Here is a 22,459-nt window from a genome sequence, read left to right on the forward strand (position 1 = left end):
CTCGCCCTCCCCCATCCCCCTTTCCAGGGTTACTCGGAAGAACTTAAGACCAAAGTTTACGACACACCCTAGCATTTCAAAGTTACCGGACAAAATAAAAATATGAATATTCCAAATAGGAAAGGAGGCAAAGCAGGGCTCATTTGGAGCAAAACACGTCCATGTCTTCTACGACTCCGGAGAAAATGATTCCTCGTCTTATTAGCAAAATCAGAACACAAAGTTGTGAGGGCGGAAGTTTTTCGCTACCTTGTCGAACACCAGAAATTGAGACTAGATGCTCCAGCATTTCCCTTCCATCAAGGTGGTATTTACACATTTCGGCGCCGGTAGAGAGACTTTTTTTCCCGCTAGTTTGTTATTGCGACGAAATCGTCGGTGCCGTGGTGATATGCTCTTTGAATTATGCTACTCATGCTGTAGTGTAAGCAGTTCACTTTCAAAGTTAGCGAATCCGTTTTCTGATCAAAAAGACATTTGTATCGCTCGACGATTTGAGTGTTCATATTTCGCTTCATATGTCATACTTGCTATACAAATGAGGGTTGTTTGAAATGCATTTCATCATTATATCTATTCGCGCAGCTTGGCCTCGTTAAGGGAAAAATATATTCAGTATGTATCTGTATCTGTATTCCGGAACACTTTTTTCGTACTTTTCTGAACGCATCTCATGCATATCTTGTTGCGTAAAAAAAATCTACCTCAGTAGTTGTATTTTGGCCTTAAAATACGCATATCTCAGTATTTCTTATTCCCAGATTCATTTTCGGAGTACTTTTGCCAGGCCCTGCTTAAGAGCTTCACGCTTATACAACTAAACTTTTATTAAACTTGCCATTTCCGCGTAGGCAACTCCTAGCTTCTACTTCACCATCAGAGCCAACCTTCTGAAGAAATCCCTGCTGTCCCAGGACACGAGCCTTCGAATCCTTGCTCTGGCAGGCGAAGAGTGTCCTCCAGCTTGCGTGCTCAAACGCTGGAAGGGCAACGGAAATGCGACGCAGATGTTTAACTTGTACGGCATCACCGAGGTGTCGTGTTTTGCCACCTGCCAAAAAATTGATCTCGGAGCAAATGGGTATGTAAGCACTCTTTTCCTGGACGATTCCTCAGCAGCGCTTTAGCAGGTTTATATAGAACGGTCTCGTACGTGACGTACAATTAGGGATGCAAAATCTCTGAAAAATTTGAAGGTAGAAAAAAATTAACGAAAAAAATTAGGATTTATTTCTCTTAGATATTGGAAACCCTAAAAAATTCGTTTCACCAGGAGTAATTCAGGAAACCTTTGAAGGATACCGACATAGATCAGCAACGGCAATGATTTTTGTGAAGTGTTAGACTGTAGTACTATTACCTTATATTACGTTTTGAAAGTTGACGAGAGCTTTGTAAATTTAGCAGATTTTTCACTACGCATCGGGCGATAGAAATAAACTCTTCATCATATTAAATGCCGCATTGGGTTTACTGCAATAGTTAACTAGCAGCCACCATTCGTCCATTATAATGTTATATTATGCAAAAGTATGTACATGTGGTGGTGCAGAAGCGGAGGCACAGTTGCGTGTTGAGGCCCAGTCACACAGTTGCGCTCAACTCCGACCTTCTAAAACAAAGCCGGTGTGCAAGTATCTTGTGGCGGCTTCGCATTGGCTGCGCTGCTTTGGAGCCGGTGGTAAGCCGTCAGGAATGGCTCAAAAAACGCTTTTGAGACTATCCAGTTGTAAGCTGTCGAAAGCGTGTGAACAGCCCGTGCATTTTGGTAACTAAGTACTTGTAAGTGGATTACCCAAAAAATATGCGAACGGTGACACGAAAGAAATGTGCTTCTTCACATGCGTGCACACACACACGAACAAACCTCAGGCAGCACTAAACTATCACTCTTCTGCTTTAAAGCTTTCGAAACTCATTTTGAGATATTTTAACATTAATAGCCATACTGCAGCAGATTTTATACCGCACAACAGAACAATGCTCATATGGTGTGTGCTTTTAGGGGCAACGCAAACAGCTTGACGACGGATAGAGGCAGCAGGCAACGATAAGCGCTCGCCTTTTTGCCTAGTCTCTTCCTTGCTCCGTTATACACTGACAAATCAAATGTGGTTAGGTGCGTTTAATCCTCCATCTAAACGGCCGACAGTGCCATGTCATAAAGTGATTTTTTTTTTTAATTTGACGTTGCCATTAATGTTAATTTTACCGTATGTTGCAGATGTTTCCTTTGCTTGTCGATAATTCACTTCGTAAGTGTGGCGTCACCGCTCCAAAGAAACCGTTTTTAGGGGTGTTGTTATGGGCGAATACATGGGACTAGATTTCACAACGAAAGAATGATCCTCAAAAATCGGGCATGAAATTTAAATAACTAAATACAATAGATATAGAAAGCCTAGGTTTCACACTTACCACGACAGAAGTTTGCTAAGAATAGGCTGTTCCTAAAATGTTTGCGACAGCAACTTCCGGTCTTCGAGACTTTACGAGGTGCGTGTAGCAGACGACGAACGCATGACGATGGTACAAGGAATGTCTGAAGTTTTCTGTCTCCAACAGTTGAAATCGCATGCACAATGATCCGATTTTGATTTAGTAATTGTATGGAACATAGGAGGCTAAAGAAAACTCAGCAGGTTTATAAAAACGATTTGTAAGTGAGTGCGATGCGATACTGACTAGGACAAATCATCACATGCACGCAGATCTGCTAAAACTACGGCAGGAAAAAGCATATGCTTAGAGCATGACATCAAAGCAGCGTCGGGCCCTCTTTTTTATTTTGCAGTTGACAAGCGTTGTAATGAAGGAGCAGTTGTTTCGACTCTAACATGAGCGTTCGAGATCCTGAACTTGGTTTTTTTCTGGCTCGCATTATGGGTGCGTGTTGTGTACCTTTTTATAGGCATCGCACTGATAAAAGATCCTACTGATTCATCAGTTTTAAGTAAGACCCCCAATAGCGAAGAAGCTGGATAATAACGTCGAGCAAGTTAGATTTCCGCGCGCATGTGTGAGAAGGGACGCTTCTCCTTGCATCTAAAATATCGTGTTTCCTCCTACCCCGAGTGTAAAAGATAAGAAGGCCAGAATGGACCTCGTCTAGTCAGTCGCCAAAATTTCAGGTCGAATTTTCGAGATACCGAGTGCACTGCATAACAAGTGGTCAGCTCGACTCCTTATTCTCGAAAGGCTTTAGGTCTCCCCACTAATTGTTCGAATCAGAGTTCGACGTTCCGGCGTCCTTGCACGCGGCCCAATCCTCCTCTCCCTCAGCTTCTCGACGCGAAGACTTGCAGCTCTCACGCTTTCAGCAGCGCTTCTCGCGAGCGAAATTGAATATTTTTAGGTCGCTTCGTATAAGACTTGTGTGTGCGCAGCAAAGATGAGGACGGAGTGGAGACAGGACGCAAACGAGGAGCAGATTGCGCGTTCGTACGCTCCCTCGCGTACGGAAAGGCGCCATCAAAAAAAACATGAACATGGCAGCTAAAAGGAATGCATTCTTAGCGTTTAAAGATAAACATTTCGACGGAACTCCGCCTGGTTAGGTAAGTAATAAGACAGGGTGCTTTGTAGACTCTAACCAATATCTTCGATGTGCCCGACGTTTCAAAGCCAGCTCGGCTGCTTGATCACGGGCCCAAAGGTAGCAATCTCTCATTGTTTTCTTCTTCTCTCTCTTAGCATTGTTTCGTTCTTCGGTTTTTGTGTGTGGTGCATCTTAGCCCGTGGATATAGCTGCTTGGCATCGTTCCGGTGGATCGGTTCGGACTGTGGTTAGTACTTTGTATGTGCCAAGATTCTAATAAGAGACGCTTTCTCCAGTTTCTTTCTCTATCGAGGATGGAACTGCCGTCAAAGCCGATTACGTGACCAGTCTTCTGAGCATGTTCCGCCAGCGCGTTGTCTTGGATATCTCTTAGATGCGGAGCATCTCTTGCTCGGGTCTATGTCCCGCGGCGTCGCAGTCCGCACTCACACTACGCATGCCCAACTCTCCTTCTTCGCTCTCTCCAACAGCTGCGCGTTACTCTCTCCGCTTTCTCTCTCTACCAGCTGCGTGCACTTCGCGTGCGTTCGCTTCTACTCACACCGTGCGCGCATACGCAACTCTCCCCCTCTATAGGAGGAGAGTTGCGCATGCGCGCGCGGTGTGAGTAGAAGCGAACGCACGCTTGAACGCTTGAAGGAGAGGAGACTATAGTCTCCTCTCCTTCAAGTGTGAATATAAGCAGCGGCAGCGCGCTGCGCGCGTTCAGTTCACCGCTGTTGACTCCACTCCACTCCATTCCGATGAAGTGTGATGGAAGCAACCGTCCCGTCAGTTAGTGGGTTGGCGCAAGCAAGCGTCAGCACCACCCCGCAAACTAACAGCAACGCTACGTCCACTGAAGACAAAGCTGCGCAGAGAAGGGCACGCGACGCTGAGCGCAAACGCTTGAAGCGAGCGGCAGACCCTGAACTACGGCAACGAGAAGCGGCATCCATTCGTCAACGTCGAGCGGCGGATGCTGAACTACGACAATGTCTAGCAGCGGTGGTTCGAGAACGTCGAGCAGCAGAACCTGAGGTTCGGGACCGTGAAGTTCAACTTAAACGTACGAAGCGAGCGGCGGAACCCGACCTTCGAGAACGGGAAGCCGCGTTGGTTCGTGAACGTCGAGCAGCAGAACCTGAGGTTCGGGACCGTGAAGTTCAACAACGATACTAACACCGTTAATAACACCGTTAATAACGATCCGCGATGCTCCGCATCACCCCATAGTTCCCCTCGGGAAGATGGTGTAATTTTTTTCTTTACGTCATACTTATGTCTGCGCAGACGTTCGGGAAATTTCATCGGGAAAGCTCAGAAGGCTGGCCACGTCATCAGCTTTGAACAGCAGTTCCATCCTCGATAGAGAAAGAAATTGGAGAAAACGTCTCTTATTGGAATCTTGGCACATACAAAGTACTAACCACAATCTGAACCGATCCACCGGAACGCTGCTAAGCAGCTATATCCACAGGCTAAGATGCGCCACACACAAATCAGAAGAAAGCAATGCTAAGAGAGAGAAGACAAAAGCAACGACAGATTGCTACCTTTGGGCCCACATACAGTCACCCGTGATCAAGGTGCCGAGCCGGCTTCGAAACGTCGGGCACATTGAAGATATTGGTTAGTGTCTACAAAGTACCCTGCTTAGCGTTTCGATACAACATTAGAACGCATTTTTTGTTTATTTTATTTTCATTTCCTTTTACGCTCATGAACAGACGCTGACAGACTCTAGTATTCGAACAGAACATGGCTCGTGCATAATCGGACGCTACAACGCCACCATTATAAAGGCGTCTTGCAGACGTCGAAGCCAAGATTACATGGTCACGCCATTTGGACGCGCTCGCACCCACTGTCCGAGTGCAACAAGCCTACTGAGAGAGTGCTCGCTCTATTCACAGCGCTGTCCCCCTCGGCAATCCGTTAGCTGGAACCGTACTCGAACTGCGGAAGCATTCAGGGGAAGTCATTGAAGAAGGGGTAGGCACGCTTTTCCTCGGTAAGTGTGCCACCATCGTACAAGTTGAAATATAATTCCCAAACGCTAAAAACCGCTTTTTTTTTTCTTTTTTTTAAGGGCAACGACAGTCAACATGCATAGCTGTGTTCGGGGGCAACTTTTCCTGGCAGTGAATTAAATGCTAGGAGCCATTCGTGCCCTCTCCCTTTTTTAACGCTGATTGAAACTGTGAGCACCAATCCTCACCTTGGGAACGTCAATAAACGTTGTCTCCGAGTATAGGCTCATTTTTGAGTGAAAGAACGTGGCGTCTTCGAGTTTATTCTTCTGCTATAATACGATCTATATATATGCCGAAATTGTTTTTTTACAGTACTTGCATCGTCATGCCGGTCGGTGCAATTAAGAATGTAGGGACTTGTTGAAATCAGGCGTTTAAAGAGAAAAAAAACACAAAAGAACAAAAACAATGGGTTCAATAAACGATATTTTAACTTTGCCAGGTGAAAAACTCAGCTTGAATTATTTACATTCAGAAAAAAACTTGAAGCTAGTGGAGGTTAATATGAACAATTTTCCATCGAATATCGTTCGTAGTGTGAGTCATTCATTATAATGAGAAATACAAATAATATTTTCCCAGTTCGTCCACGAAAATATTGTAATAACGGAGTACGATATTTACGTGGTCCGTATTAAAGTGGCATGACTGTATTACGTTTGGTTTACACCGTCTTGTCTTTCAAACAATGAAGTTGAGCATTGATATAACTTTAGGCCCATTTACTGTTAACTGCCTTCGGCAATAAATTCAACTCCGAAAATTATTCCAGCGATCGTACGTTCGCTTCCTCATAGATATTATTTATCGTATTCAACTTGAACCCTTCACTATTCACTAGGGATAGTTCAAACAAAGCACAAAAGGCGGTCCAAGTTTGTACTAAGACGATTAAAGGAACCTCTTAGATAATACTGCCGACAGATGTTTCTCGGAGATACTTGGTTTCTAAATGTTTCTGGCAAAACATCGGTTCCAGTCTTCCCGCAGGTCATTCTAAGTTTCGCACGAGGTAGGCCAATGGGCCTTTCCCAGGGTTATCTGTGGCCATGTGTACTGTTCTTTTTTTTCTTTTTTGCGGTCGTTTATGCGCGTGCGTGGTAGTGTAAAACGCGTTGCCCGCCATTTTGAATGGCGGTTACGGGACGGTATCAGCAGTCAATAACAGCATGGAGCCGAGGACACCCAAGTGTTTTAACTGCAACACGCCGCAATTATGTTCCGTCTTCTTTTGCAACGGTGTCACAGACGTAATAGCTATTACGGGCTGCAATAGCATAAAAAATACCAGGACGACAGAGCTGCTGTTGCTGTCGATAATGTTTCAGCAACTTTCCCAAGTCTTCATTTAAACAAACGTCCCGTTATAGGTTTTTAGAAGGCCACCAATCACGCTTTTTGATTAGCCGGTAGATGGCGCTGACCATTTGCGAGGAGGCTGACTACCTCAGGAACCTGAAAAACCGTCAATCAAAACGTTTTAAATAAGTAAAGCAGCTTACTTAAAAAAATGAGATGAATGGTGACTAAAATTAAGGGGCGGATAACGTTTAAAAATGATTAAACTCACTTAGACATCATTTAATCTGGAGCTTGAAAATACTATTTGGCTGGGTGGCGCAAGTCACCGCCCGATAGAAAGGGTGCATTCATCCAGTCATCTATCTAAAGGAGCAGTTCGTTCAGTTATTTGGGACTCGATATTCCAGGTGGAACCGACCGCCGGTGTCTCGTGGGCAACGAGACGTGGCAAGACGTCGACCCGGTACTCCTTCGAGACTCTGGCGATCGAGTGAAAAAATGCGGGAACGTCTTCACGTTCCTTAATAGGAACGACTCCAGTTTCCAGTACAATGGCCGAAAGGTGCGCGGTGATCCCGCGACAGCCATCCTGCTCCGCTCGCCTTCCGTCGAAACCTGTCGAACCCACTTCTCGAAGGGAGAAAGGATGCTGTACATCTTTGTCACGCTGTCGCCCGGTTGCGTTGCCGAAGACGCCCTGCCCTCCCTGACCAAGAGCATCGAGACGGAGTGCCTCTGCCCGTTCGAAATCGTGGTGTTCAGCTCGTTGCCGCTGACGAGACACGGTGAGCTCTTTGCGCTGTCCGCAGTGGCGTAAAAAGGGGACCTCCCTCCGTGGCCCATGGAAAGTTTCTACTTTCTTTCTTCGAACTTTTTAGCAGCTTTCATGCTGCTACTACATCACACAAGAGACACTCTGCAGACTCTGTCTGATACTTTCCTCGTATGGTGGTTTCGTCACAATGGGGATATAAAAAAAACTGTCTTGTTCGAAGCATAATGTATAAAGCAAAGAAGCTCCGAACCATTCTGTCATCAGTGAACACCGTGTTTTTTACAGGATGTATGAGCACTGTGATCGTGGCTTTATCATTATTGTTTCTCTCTAATAGAGAGGAAGAGAAAAGAAACAAAGCAGACGGATATCTTGTCTATGGTACCTGGAACGCGCCTTGGACCGATGAGTTTAGCTTTTTATACCTCCCGCCCATAGGTCCGGAAGTGGTCCCTGAGAGGCAACAAATGACGTCACGGAAGCCGGCCCGTTGCACTGTCAGCGGTCGCGATCCTGGCGGTTGGTCGTAGAATTGTTGGCGAGAAGCAAGATCGAACGCGAACGTAGCTGTCGTCGCGGCGTCCCGACTTCTGGCTCCCGAAGCTTCCCTGGTCTGTCAGGCTGGAGGGCGACTTGCACCGTAGCAGGCGTCTGTCGCATCCACCACCGCTGTTGGGACGCCGCGAGGATCGCGGCCCTCGACAACATGCACTTTCATGACGTCATCGGGCATAAATCGAGGGACCACTTTTTCTTTTTTTTTATACGCGGTATACACACCAGCCGAAGACGCGCGTTCCAGGCACCATATCCCATAACTAAGCATCTCCTCTTCGCCAACGATTCAAGGACACTGCTATTCTGTGTACTGCATTAAGTAAACATATTCAAACAGAAGACGTAGTACACTAGCGAAATTAAGATTTCAACAACAACAAAAAACACGAGTTTACGCAAAGATGGTTGGGGGTAAAATGGGAGTAGTAAAAGCTAGAAATACAAAGAATATATTCCGGTTATTCTTGTATAGCAACAACCTCTGCGTCCTCTGTAGAATATTTCGAATCGCATTTGAATGCCCTATCTTGTTCTTGTGTTATGCGTTCAGTGTTCAGATACATTTGCTTGAATACGTAGACACTTTAAAATTCATATTATTCGTGAATTGAAAAAAAAGAATTATGACACAAATATATGAGACGTTTAGAACTCTTAAAATAGGAAATAGTTTGCATGTTTGCAGTAATTCCAACCGACATGCCTGAAACTTTATCACTGTAATTTCCTGTAATTTGCACTACACCAATACATTTCTTTTTGAAAGTAAGGGTTTCGCGTGGCACTACGTGCTGCCCCTCAACGTCACGCCTTGAGTAACGTCATGATTAACCGGCGCCTGGTCGTATTCGGCCATTTTTGTCAAAAACAAACAAATCCGACGTTGGTGCTTGGACACTGTAATGCCGGTCTACCTTTGAGGTATGGCGACACTGGTTTACGCTGTTGATAGGAAATACAGCCACGGCAGTACGACTGCTCGTCTTTAATGTGCATCATGCATTAGTGATGCAAATCTAGATCATAATATTTTGTCAAGCCCGTGTATCACGCTCATCGGGCGTACTATAGGTTTGCTGAAAGGTCTGTTTGACATGGTTAAACAAAACGATGGCTGTTGTCATACCCTTCTTATCAGCGGTAGCTCGCGCCACCTAGCCTGAGAGCATTCGTACCCCTTCCAACGGGTGTTTGGTGTTTACATTCCTGGTGCGAGTAGTGTCTTAACTATAGTCCTACTCGCTTCATAAAGCCGAGATTTGAACTCGCGCGGCATTTTTAAGCGATGACGTGTTGTGGCATTGAAACCGCTTTTTGTTCGTTTATCTACAGGTAAACTCGACCTTAAGGCGCTGCTCAAAACAACTTCAGAGAAGATGAATCATGCTGCTGCATATAATCGGCTTCTGTCTACCCTGTGGAAGGTAATAAATAGTTCCATATAAGTAAATAAACAAATATATAAATAAATGTATGTTTAAAAAACCGTGAAACCTAGACTACTCTGTTTGTGCAGTTTAGTAATGCGGCCACGGTACATAAAGTAGGGGAATAAATGTCACGATAAGTCGGCTGATTATTTTGTTTATTAACGTTTTATTCAGATAAAATAAATAATATTCTGCCAAGTATGTTCTTGCTGGAACATCATGAAAACCGCTAAAGTGTAAATTGTAAAGAGACTGTGGGAGGCGATGCGTTAAAGTTAGCACACGTGCAATAGGTAAAGAAAAGTCATACGGGTACGTTTCCCCACCAGCAACCTTGAGCATGTTGCACGATGGTAACGTTTTTGCGCCACCGTTCTTCCCACGCGCTCGAGATGTTCCTAAATTGGACTGATATAGCGCTCTTTGATCATGCTTTGCAAGTTTATAACTAGGGCTTTATATTTATTCTTACTGATAAGAATATATTTAGAAAAATATGAGTAATATAACACACTTATCTGAACGATTAGTTCCCCATAACATGTCCGCCTCACCATATAACTAGCCAGCATAAACCGTATTATCGTAGTTTTCATAACTTTATTTTAAACAATCTGTGAATCCCCAGAATATACCCTCTGTCAAAAAGCAGGTATAATAAAGCCCATCTTGCGTATTGAGTCGAGTGTTTCGCTTGCAGGGTAGTTTTTTTTTTTTTGACAAAAACGTGTATATTTTAGGTTCCGTGAATAGTTACTTTTCCGCCAACTACATTTTCACTGGAACTTCAGTCGGTATTTTATTTTTATGGATTTAACAGTACTCAAAATACGCTTTCCACATTTCTAAGGTGTGGACCGGAGGCCAGATTCACGAATAGGGTCTTAGCTTAAGACAACTAAGCTAAGAAGTTCGTAAGTTAAGAACTTCTTAAGAAAGGAAGAAATCGGTATTCACGAACGCGTTCTGATGTGACAGGAGGAATTAGCGATGTCATCGTACGGAAAAACTAGAACTTCCGGTGTCCCGCAAGCTCCCGATCCCCACGAGAGCGGACTGTTGCTATGGCGACGGCGTCTTCGGCAACACAAACAACCAATCGTCGAGACCGGCATGGTTCGAAGCACGTGGATATTTGATCAAAAACGCTGGTGGTAGTAGTAGTAGAAAACATGTACCAACACGGACACCTGTCAATCAAAGCCCCCAAGGGGGCGGGGCAAGCCCCGACCAATCAAAGAGCCGCAGGGTGGGGCCTCTTCCCTCTCTCCCATCCCAGGACCAATGACAGGGCATGGGCGTTGGCCAGTGAACAATCGGAGCTCGCCCGGGTCCCGCCCCCCGAGGTACGCGTGTGACCTCAAACCTGAGACCCCAAACCGCAAACCTCAAACCTCAAACCACAAGCGTGGTTGATCAGGTGTTGACAGCTGTGGTCATCATCTGGTAACAACCACCTCAGACCTCAAACCACAAGCGTGGTTGACCAGGTGTTGACAGCTGCGGTCATCATCTGATAACAACCACGTAATGTCACAGGGTCCGAGCTTCATTCGACAGAGGCGTTACACGACTTGAATTGCGGCGATCAGGGCGTCTCATGTGTGATGTCACAGGGTTCGAGCTGCGTCCGACAGAGGGCGCTCACGTGATGTCGCACAGGGTTTGTTCTCCATCCGAACGAGGGCGCTGCGCTCCGGTCACAGGACGGTCACGTGTTTTGAATTTGAATCGCTGGGCGATAAATGCCCCTTTTATTCGATAAAAAAGGCTCCGCGGCCGGCTGGGAATCGAACTCGCTACTTCGTGCACAGCTGGCCGACACTCTACCCCTTGAGCTATGAGCACATTTTTTTTTTCTTTTTGCAAACGCAACAAGTTTATTTACATGTTATTTACAGACATCCTTGCAGTAGGTTCCGCAAACATTATACAAGGCCAAATTGAAAAATAATTCAGAAAACGACAGGAGGATAGCTCGTATAGAAACGTTATACAAACTTTAGAGACGAATGAGAAAACAGATACTCTGAAATCAAAAAAAAAAATAATAATACACTATTGCCGTGGCGCTAAATAGCTGTCACACAAACCTGAAGTGCTTAGACCAGACTGGGCGGATACGATTGAGAGGAGACGCAAACGATGTAGTAACAGACCGCGTCAGCGGTTATGCAATCTGTACGAAAAAAATCAATAAATCGAACAATATAGACGCCCATTCCAAGGGGGAAGAGCCACGGCCCACTTTAGCGCACCGCGCACCTCAGCCAACGCCAAAGCATACTGCTTCCGAGACCGCTTAAGTCGGCTTAGTTATTCGTGTGTGTGTGTGTGTGCAATCCAGATCACGTGATGTCCGGCGCGCCACTTGGCTTTTGTAATGCGGTTAAAAAACCGGATGCGTCATTGCCGCAGGTCATGTGACCATGGTCGTATGACGTTGCTCGTCTTCCTATCACGTGATTTCGCGCTCGCGCGATTCAAACGATGCTCGCGGACTCGTCACCTCGGGAATGGTTTCGTAATCTGGGTGAAAAAAAAAACCCTCCACGGAATTTGAACGCGTCATTGCTCCAGGTCATGTGACGAAGCCTATCTACAGTTCCGTCATGCAGGAACAAGTCTAGACAGGGTTTGATATATCTCGAGAGCTCGGAATGTTATTTTCTCTTTTTTCATATGCAAATGAAATACATTGTTTTGCCGCTCCGCTCGTTCGCTTTTGTTTATTCAGCTGTCGCACTAGGGCTGGGAACGTCGGTTATGCGCCGGAGACCCCACAGGATATGAATGCGTCAATGCCGCAATTCATGTGACGAAGGTCGTGTGACGTAATATTATTTGCATCGCTGGGCACTAACGTTGCTCGTCTTCCTATCATGTGATTTCGCGCGCGCTCGATTCAAACGATGCTCGCAAACTCGTAGCCTTGTGGCGCCCCCTTCGCTGTTGCATTTGGGATATTCGACCCGCTGAATTTCGGCGTCATGTGACGGTCCCAAATAGCAGCAGCTGGGTCCCGCTAAATTGGGGTTCATGTGAATGTAAAATTTTGAAGCTCGCGGACCGTGATTTATGTTGATCCTGCGTAAAGCTTTAAAGTTGCCCTGTTAAAATTTGGGGCAAGCTCGTAAAACTTTGCAAAGACCCAGCGAATTTCGGGAATAGGCGCCATCTAATGTTCAAATTGTGAAGTGGTCCTCTTCAAAATTGGGTGCCATCTGGTGGTAAAAGCTTCGACCCGCTATAAACTTTGGACGTCATGTGACGGTCTAATTAGCATCAGCTGGGTGTCACTAAATTCGGGGTGAGGGGACGGTAAAACTTTGAAGCTGGCGGACCGTGTTAAATCTTGGTTCAAAGTAAAGCTTCGAAGTGGACCTGCGTAATTTTGGGGCAAAGTCTTGAAGCTCACAGACTGCGCTGGACCCAGTGATTTGTTTTTGAATAGACACCATCTAGGGTTAGAACTTTGAAGTACTCATCGCTGAAATCGCTGACATCTGGTGGTAAAAGGTTCGACCCGCTAAATTTGGGCGTCATTTGAAGATTTTCTTAGCACCAGCTGAATATCGATAAATTTTGGCTGGGGTGACGCTAAAACATTGAAGTTCACAGGCCGTGCTACATCTTGGCTCAGCGTAAAGCATTCAAGTGGCCCTGCTAAATATTGGGTCTCAGCGTAAACTTTTGATAGCTCACAGACCGTGCTGGATCCCAGTGAATCTTGGGATAGGCGTCATTTAGTGTTAGGACTTTGAAGTGCTCATCGCTAAAATTGCTCACATCTAGTGTTAAAAGCTACGACCCGCTAAATTCGGGCGTGACATCACGGGTCCTTAGAACACCTGGTCAGCTGTATCCACTTAATTTTGAGGGGTGACGGCAAAACTTCGAAGCTCACGAACCGTGCTAAGCTGAGAAACAGCGTAAAGTTTTGAAGTGGCACCGCCATATTTGGGGGGCTGGCCCCAGCGCGTAAAACTGTGAAGTGGCCCTGATGAAATTTCGGGCCCAGCGCGTAAAACTTTGCACAGTCCCAGCCAATTGTGGTGTATCCGACACCTAGCGTTAAAACTTTGAACTGGTCGAAGAGTATTTTAAACTTCAATAAGATGAAGATAGCATTTCCTCTTCTCGATTTTGCGCGAACACAGTTTAAATCTGGGATTTAGGCGTATGAGTTGTCACCTCAGTCCATAGATGGTGCGCGTTTTTGTTGCTAAGCGTCTATGTTGTTAGGGCATGAGTGATGTCTGGCGGCGTGGGTGTGACCTTGCGACATCTTTTGCTGAAAAGTTAAATTGCTCGTGTTGCTAAGGCGTGCTCATCCGTATTTTCGCGCGCGCGCAATTCAAGTCCGGGCTTTGTGCGTGTGAGTTGCCGATTCCGTTTGTAGATGGCGCGCACCTGAGTCCCTTGGCTGGCGTGACCTTTTACCTTTATCACGCGAAATGACTCCCTAATTTTAGCGCCAGATTGGTAGATGGCGTCAACTCTATCGCGCGCGCGACATCTCTCGCTAATTTAGCGTCATCTGTCTGCTGAACGGAGCAGTGTGGGAAATGGAACGGAGCGTGGCCGCATCCATACGCTAAAAATGAGACAGATATGGTGTTTCAATTTTTTTTTATTCCCATACGCTCTAAAGACAGTTACACGTCTAAACACAGATACGGCGCTTAATTTTTTTCACTCTACGGAAAAAAGACGTGATTGGAAACACTTTACACAAAAATGCACAGCACAAGCAGTTTCAAGACACATCCGAGGCAAAAAAGTTGTGAAATGATATCTCACGAGCAACGCGCGATACAATCCTCGCATTGCAGATAACTCCTTGACTATATCGCTCACAAATATTTTACAATAAAATGGACCACGAAACAAACAAAACATGAATCCTCTACATCTCGAAGACGAAGCAATGAAACACCTCTTACCTATTTCTTGTGAGAAACGAGGCGAATTCGCAAGTTTCCACCCGTCCTTCTTTTTTTTTTTTTTTTAGCAGACCAGCTTCTTTGGTTTGTGGGAATAACAAACATTGCGAGACTTCTTTTTTTTTTTCAAATGCAACGGGGTATTTTCTTTGCTAGACAGTTAGACAGGGTTTCTCGCCTCGCAAACCCGATCAGACACCTGTTATAACCAAAGCGTAGACAATTTGCCCCTTTAAAAAAAAAAAAAAAAAGTCTCGCAAATCCGTTTATCAGGGTAATGATGCCGCTGTATATTTTTCTCGAGTCAGGTCACAGGTGCACAACTTCCTGCTAGACGGTCACGTATCGCGATCCGCTCCGTGAAAAAGAAAAACGAGCGAGCGGACGGGATTCCTCCAAGGTCGGATTCTGCTAGACGGAACCGCGTCATATGCAAGTTAAACCGAAAGTGTTTTCGAGCTAAAGAGCCGTACCATTTTGGTTTTCTTAGTTGTGGTAGACTCCGAAGAAAAAGTCAGACCTATCTCATATTTTTCTTTCAACAGTAGGTACGTTATGTATGCACCTCCAGTGTCGAGATAGTCACAGAAACTAGTGTGGATCTTGCAGCCCAACCCATTCCTAATAGGATGTAGTCAAAGTTTGAGGGTTTGGAGCCTGAAACCAACAAAGCTGTTTTGCTACAAAAAAAAAAAAAAAAAGACGGGTGGAAATCTGCGAATTCGCCTCGTTTCTCACAAGAAATAGGTAAGAGGTGTTTCATTGCTTCGTCTACGAGATGTAGAGGATCCATTTTTTTTTTGTTTCGTGGTCCCTTTTATTGTAATATATTTGTGAGCGATATCGTCAAGGAGTTATCTGCGATGCGAAGATTGTATCGCGCGTTGCTCGTGAAATGTCATTCCACAACTTTTTTGCCTCGGATGTGTCTTGAAACTGCTTGTGCTGTACATTTTTGTGTAAAGCGTTTCCAATCACGTCTTTTTTGCGTAGAGTGGAAAAAATAAGCGCCGTATCTGTATTTAGAAGTGTGGGTGTCTTTAGAGCGTATGGGAATAAAAAAAAAATGAAACACCATATCTGTCTTATTTTTAGCGTATGGATGCGGCCACGATCCGTTCCATTTCCCACACTGCTGCGTTAAGCAGACAGATGACGCTAAATTAGCGAGAGATGTCGCACGCACGATAGAGTTGACGCCATCTACCAAGCTGGCGCTAAAATTAGGGAGACATTTCGCGTGATAATGGTAATAGTTCACGCCAGCCAACGGATTCAGGTGCGCGCCATCTACAAACGGAATCGGCAACTCACACGCACAAAGCCCGGACTTGAATTGCGCGCGCGCGAAAATACGGATGAGCACGCCTTAGCAACACGAGCAATTCAACTTTTCAGCAAAAAATGTCGCAAGGTCACACCCACGCCGCCAGATCTCACTCATGCCCTGACAACAAAGACGCTTAGCAACAAAAACGCGCACCATCTATGAACGGAGGTGACAACGCATACGCCTAAATCCCAGATTTAAACTGTGTTCGCGCAAAATCGAGAAGAGGAAATGCTATCTTCATCTCATTGAAGTTTAAAATAATCTTCGACCAGTTCAAAGTTTTAACGCTAGGTGTCGGATACACCACAATTGGCTGGGACTGTGCAAAGTTTTACGCGCTGGGCCCGAAATTTCATCAGGGCCACTTCACAGTTTTACGCGCTGGGGCCAGCCCCCCAAATATGGCGGTGCCACTTCAAAACTTTACGCTGTTTCTCAGCTTAGCACGGTTCGTGAGCTTCGAATTTTTGCCGTCACCCCTCAAAATTAAGTGGATACAGCTGACCAGGCGTTCTAAGGACCCGTGATGTCACGCCCGAATTTAGCGGGTCGTAGCTTTTAACACTAGATGTGAGCAATTTTAGCGATGAGCACTTCAAAGTCCTAACACTAAATGACGCCTATCCCAAGATTCACTGGGATCCAGCACGGTCTGTGAGCTCTCAAAAGTTTACGCTGAGACCCAATATTTAGCAGGGCCACTTGAATGCTTTACACTGGACCAAGATGTAGCACGGCCTGTGAACTTCAATGTTTTACCGTCACCCCAGCCAAAATTTATCGATATCCAGCTGGTGCTAAGAAAATCTTCAGATGACGCCCAAATTTAGCGGGTCGAAGCTTTTACCACCAGATGTCAGCGATTTCAGCGATGAGCACTTCAAAGTTCTAACGCTAGATGGTGTCTATTCAAAAACAAATCACTGGGTCCAGCGCAGTCTGTGAGCTTCAAGACTTTGCCCCAAAATTACGCAGGTCCACTTCGAAGCTTTACGCTGAACCAAGATTTAACACGGTCCGCCAGCTTCAAAGTTTTACAATCCCCTCACCCCCAATTTAGTTACACCCAGCTGATGCTAATTAGACCGTCACATGACGTCCAAAGTTTATAGCGGGTCGAAGCTTTTACCACCAGATGGCACCCAATTTTGAAGAGGACCACTTCACAATTTGAACACTAGATGGCGCCTATTCCCAATATTCGATGGGTCTTTGCAAAGTTTTACGAGCTTGCCCCAAATTTTAACAGGGCCACTTTAAAGCTTTACGCAGGATCAACATCAATCTCGGTCCGCGAGCTTCAAAATTTTACATTCCCATCAACCTCAATTTAGCGGGACCCAGCTGCTGCTATTTGGGACCGTCACATGACGCCGAAATTCAGCGGGTCAAATATCCCAAATGCAACAACGAAGGGGGCGCCACGAGGCTACGAGTTCGCGAGCATCGTTTGAATCGCGCGCGCGCGAAATCACGTGATAGGAAGACGAGCAACGTTAGCGCCCAGCGATGCAAATAATATTACGTCACACGACCTTCGTCACATGAATTGCGGCATTGACGCATTCATATCCTGTGGGATCTCCGGCTCATAAGCGACGTTCCCAGCCCTAGTGCGACAGCTGAATAAACAAAAGCAAACGAGCGGCGCGTCAAAATAATGTATATCATTTGCATATGAAAAAAGGAAATAACATTCCGAGCTCTCGAGATATTTCAAAACCTGTCTAGACTTGATCCTGCATGACGGAATTGTAGATAGGCTTCGTCACATGACCTGGAGCAAGACGCGTTCAAATTAGGAGAAGGTGTTTTTTTTTTTTTTTACCCAGATTACGAAAGTCATTCCCGAGGTGACGAGTCCGCCAGCATCGTTTGAATCGCGCGCGCGCGAAACCACGTGATAGGAAGACGAGCAACATCACACGACCATGGTCACATGACCTGCGGCAATGACGCATCCGGTTTTTTAACCGCATTAAGAAAGCCAAGTGGCGCCCGGGACATCACGTGATCTGAATGGCACACACACACACACACGAACAACTAAGACGACTTAAGCGGTCTCGGAAGCAATGTGTTCATACCTTAGGGGGTAGTGTGTCGGCCTGCTGTGGACGAAGTAGCGAGTTCGATTCCCAGCCGGCCGCGGAGCCCCCTTTATCGAATAAAGGGGGCATTTACCGCCCAGCGATTCAAAATCAAAACACGTGACCGTGATGAAACCGGAACGCAGCGCCCTCTTTCGGATGCAGCACAAACACTGTGCGGCTAAAGTCCCTCGATGTTTTTTGCGTTTTACAAGTACCGTCATTCTTTGCCGCGCCGACATCCGTTTCTATTGGAGGAGAGCGATGTCACGTGATTTCCGGAATTGTCGCCACTTCCGTCCGCCATTTGCTTCCAAGCTGCTCGGCTGCTCCGTCCGCTCGCGTGTTTCGTGATACTCGCCGACGACTATAGCTCGACGACCTGGTGTTTCTCGACCGTTATGAGGCAAGTCAAGTAGTGAGCGTATGTGTTAGGTGACGGGGTGTTGCGCATTTGGGTGCAGCCAGAGTTCTGGTATGGAAAAAAGTTGTTCGCCGTTCCGCTTCGGAAAGCCGATCTGAAGAGGCAGAAGGCGTGGCTCCAGATGATTGGGAGGAAAAACTTTGTCCCTACCAGAAGCAGCAAACTTTGTGAGATGAGCATTTCTGAGCTAGTTACCTCTTCCACACATGTTCACATAGGTACACATGCAATGTTTTTCTTGACGCGCCTGACTGCCGAACTCGGTCTCAGCTGAAATGCGGCATCGGTGCTCTGCCGTTTTAGCCTGTTGTTTTTCACTCGAAAACCCGGTTGTTCACCGGCAAAATTTTTCGCGTAAGCTGAGTTTTTAAGGGACACGATATGAATGGATGAAGCCGCCGATTGGCCGCTTCAGCTGTGAGTGTCTCGCAGTGAACCTCTAGGAAACACGAAAAGCTACTACCGAGGACAATATGAGCCCAAAAAGCCTTTCATGCTTCTTTGGCTTACCATCTGTTTTTGAGAGAGCTGTGGTCCGAACTAGGATAGAAAGCGAAGTTGAGGAATAATGGAGCTTGTGGGAGTAGAACACTTATCTTTTGAGATATATATATAATCGCACGACAGGAGCTGAAATAAACAGAAATGTCTGCACAATGCATGTGCTTCGTGTTGTGTTGTCCCTCCTTCCCCCCAGTCTCGGGGGTTTTGTCTAAAAAAAATATCTAAGTGGATGTTACAGCGGAAGCTAGGCAGGAAAAAGTAGACAGAGACATTAAACACGTTATTAACGAATTCCTTGAACGCGATCTAATAAAATTGGTCTTGGATTCACCGTTCAATGTGGCAAAATAAAAGTTGTACGCAACATTTCTTCACTGCTCGCTGAAGGTATGCTATCCAGCTATCAAAAACAGCGAAAGTTGCCAGCTAGAATCCTTCACAGAGTTATTTGAGACCAAACACGGCTCCGCACTAGAGGTTCGAGGACGAGATTGCCCGTTATAGTATGTGGGGATAACACGTGCGATGGTGTAACTTCACCCCAAATATTATTTGGGACTGGTGAGTTAAGTGCTGTAAATTCATCCGCACGGATCTCGCACCGTCCAAACTCGTCAAGGTCATTGCTTTGCACGACGTTTGTTTTCCATCCAAACACTGCTACTAGTACTTATAACAAAATGCGTGTTGAAGTCATGTATAGATACACCCCAAAATAATGAGTTCCAGACGCGTTTGCGTCTGCACCGTGCACACGTTTGCGTAGCATTACCAACGCTCGCCACGAGGGAGAATGGTTGCAAACAAAATAGAGTTCTCACAATAGCTTAATTATGCGGCTCTATCGACGACGGAATGAAATTTTCACAAGGCATTTCTTTTTATTACAAATATAAATAGTTTATTGTAGCGCAGGCGCGCGCATATCTATAGCATCGCCGAGAGCATTGCTCGTGAAAGCTCTCGCTGCGGTATGATAGGGATTGCGGCAAAATATTGATATATATATATATATGTGCTTTTGCGGAAATAACAGCTTACCTTCGATTCACGTAAGTAACCCGATGATATCCAAATTAATTTCACGCGCTGGAAATTACCAAAACAAGGAAGACTACGCTACTGGTAACCACATAACAACACAGCGGAACCGCCCTCCCGTCTGACGTTAGAAAGCGAATGGCGGCGCTAGAGAGAGAGAGGAGAAAATTTTGGGGGAAAGAGGAATCGTAGATGGAAAGGAGGAAAGTTGTCGCTACCTGTAAAAACGAAAAAATATCCAGGGACGTTATGTGCGGCATCATGTGAGCGCCCTCTGTCGGACGCAGCTCGAACCCTGTGACATCACACGTGAGACGCCCTGAGCGCCGCAATTCAAGTCCTATAGCGCCCTCTGTCGAATGAAGCTCAGACCCTGTGACATCCCGTGGTTTTTATCAGATGATGACCGCTGCTGTCAACAGCTGGTCAACCACGATTGTGGTTTGAGGTCTGAGGTTTGAGGTCTGAGGTGGTTTTTATCAGATGATGACCGCAGCTGTCAACACCTGGTCAACCACGCTTGTGGTTTGAGGCCTGAGGTTAGAGGTTTGCTGTTGAGGTCTGAGGTTTGAGGTCACAGGCGTACCTCGGGGTACGCGTGTGACTTCAAACCAGTGACCCGGGCGAGCTCCGATTGGTCACTGGTCACCCATGCCCTTTCATTGGTCCCTGGGATGGGAGAGAGGGAAGAGGCCCCGCCCTGCGGCTCTGTGATGGGTCGCGGCTGGCCCCGCCCCCTTGGGGGCTTTGATTGGCAGGTGGTCGAGTTTGTACATGTTTTCTATACTGACCTTTCCGCCAATGCTTGTCTGGGGTTCGTGTCCGAATGTCGACGCTACCACGATATGAACTGGGCCGAATGCCGAGGCCGGTATAGCCACCTTCGTCCAAGGCTACGAACTCGATCGCTACAAAGTCACCACTACTGCCATCGTTCTTAAAAGACGACCCGCGCCTGTCGCTTGCAAAGATGCGTAGATATAGACGAATAGTTGCGGCGCTTTTCGCGGCCTCGGAGATGCAGGAGCGAGCCGACATTAAAGAAGATAAGTTTGAACTACGAGTGCGTCAGCAAAAGTCACGTAAATACCTGTTCACACTCGGAGCGTACGCGTGCGTTTGATCCTAGTACTGGATTCGCGCTGTTGGGATGGGAGAGAGGGACCGATATTTTCCGATTGCAGCCCGTTACTGACGTGACAGTCGGCGAGGGAAGGTTGGACATGCATCGCGTCGACAGTGTTGACGCACCGCCGTGTCGGAATAAAAATGACATAATAATAACAAAGCATACATACGATATATGTTGCGAAGGTAATCCATACGGCGTTTATTCGAGCTCCATATCACTCAAAACAAGGAGATAGAATCGATGAGAGTCACTTTTCGCCGATAGCATTCGTCATCGCTGCCTCCGAAAACAGGGGGATGACACGGTAAAAAAATTGACATCTTAATCTATAATTGAGGTCAGCGATCAAACTATTCATACGGGAAGGGTCCACAAGGACCATCGCCGGACAGTGGCCAATGCTTGGCCTAAATCCGTGCTTTACGTTTCTTACTTTTTTTTTTACGTCGCGACTCGGTGTTTATCCGATAAATCGGGATTAACGAAAATTTGACCAATGGGTTTCTTTCCGAGGATTTCGAATTTATACGAAAACATAAAATCCTATTTTGTAACCCTCGCAAAATTATTTGCAGAAATTCACCACCAGGACAACGGAGAGCATGGATCCGCAGGAAAACTTTTTTCAGCACGGAGGTAGTACCTTGAGGGCTTCCACCATCTGTCAAGAGATGGAGTTCGCGACAAAGCACCCCCTGCCACTTTTGGGCGGCAAGGTTTTGCATGAAACGTTCGGGGCGGTCACCGCTTACCTGAACGAAATCATCGAAGGAACCGGTCCACGAAATTTCGGTTTGAAAGGTTAAGTTGCTTAATTAAAGCGACACTAAAGTAAATTTTGAGATTTTGTTTTTACGACAATAATTCAATCGACGTCCGCCCTGCGTCTCTGAATATATAATTGTGATCACGCGTCACATTTTATGCAATTAGAAATACAATCATAAATTAATGACACACCCCTCTTTCTAGATATCTCAGAAAAGGGGGCGCGTCGCCTCGCATTTTATTAGGGTAAAGTATAGCGCACGGTTGTAATGTAGGATTTTCAAGGGTGCTTAGGGTAAGCTGATTGGGGTTGCGCCATAAATAGACGATCTAAAAAAAAACACTTTAGTGCTCCTTTAATTAGAGTGACTAAACCTGTTTATGTTGCTTGGGTTGCATGAGCTGCTTAGGTTGCATAATGTGCTTAGGACGCAAAAGAAGCTTAGGTAGCATAGGCTGTTTAAGTTACTCAAAGGGAAATTCCGGTCGGAATCTAAACCAAAATAAATGACTAGTATCGCTTTAGTTTCTCTAATTATGATCCCAGCCGAAGTATTACGTCAAAGTGAAGCCGCGTACTCC

At 45.9% G+C, this 22,459-nt stretch overlaps 1 protein-coding gene across 1 annotated transcript in view; it reads left to right on the top strand.

The window, feature by feature from the left end:
* LOC115332093 (beta-alanine-activating enzyme) overlaps positions 1–21,915 on the top strand; it is a 56,631-nt gene extending 34,716 nt beyond the window's left edge. Inside the window, exons 5-9 of the mRNA XM_042287824.1 lie at positions 852–1,081; positions 5,455–5,552; positions 7,284–7,661; positions 9,542–9,633; positions 21,685–21,915. Coding sequence (XP_042143758.1) covers positions 852–1,081; positions 5,455–5,552; positions 7,284–7,661; positions 9,542–9,633; positions 21,685–21,915 — 1,029 coding nt within the window. The remainder of the gene's footprint in view (positions 1–851; positions 1,082–5,454; positions 5,553–7,283; positions 7,662–9,541; positions 9,634–21,684) is intronic.
* The last annotated feature ends 544 nt before the right edge of the window (positions 21,916–22,459 follow it).

Source organism: Ixodes scapularis, unplaced genomic scaffold (genome assembly GCF_016920785.2).
Source record: "Ixodes scapularis isolate PalLabHiFi unplaced genomic scaffold, ASM1692078v2 ptg000490l_1___fragment_3__unscaffolded, whole genome shotgun sequence".
NCBI lineage: Eukaryota > Metazoa > Arthropoda > Arachnida > Ixodida > Ixodidae > Ixodes > Ixodes scapularis.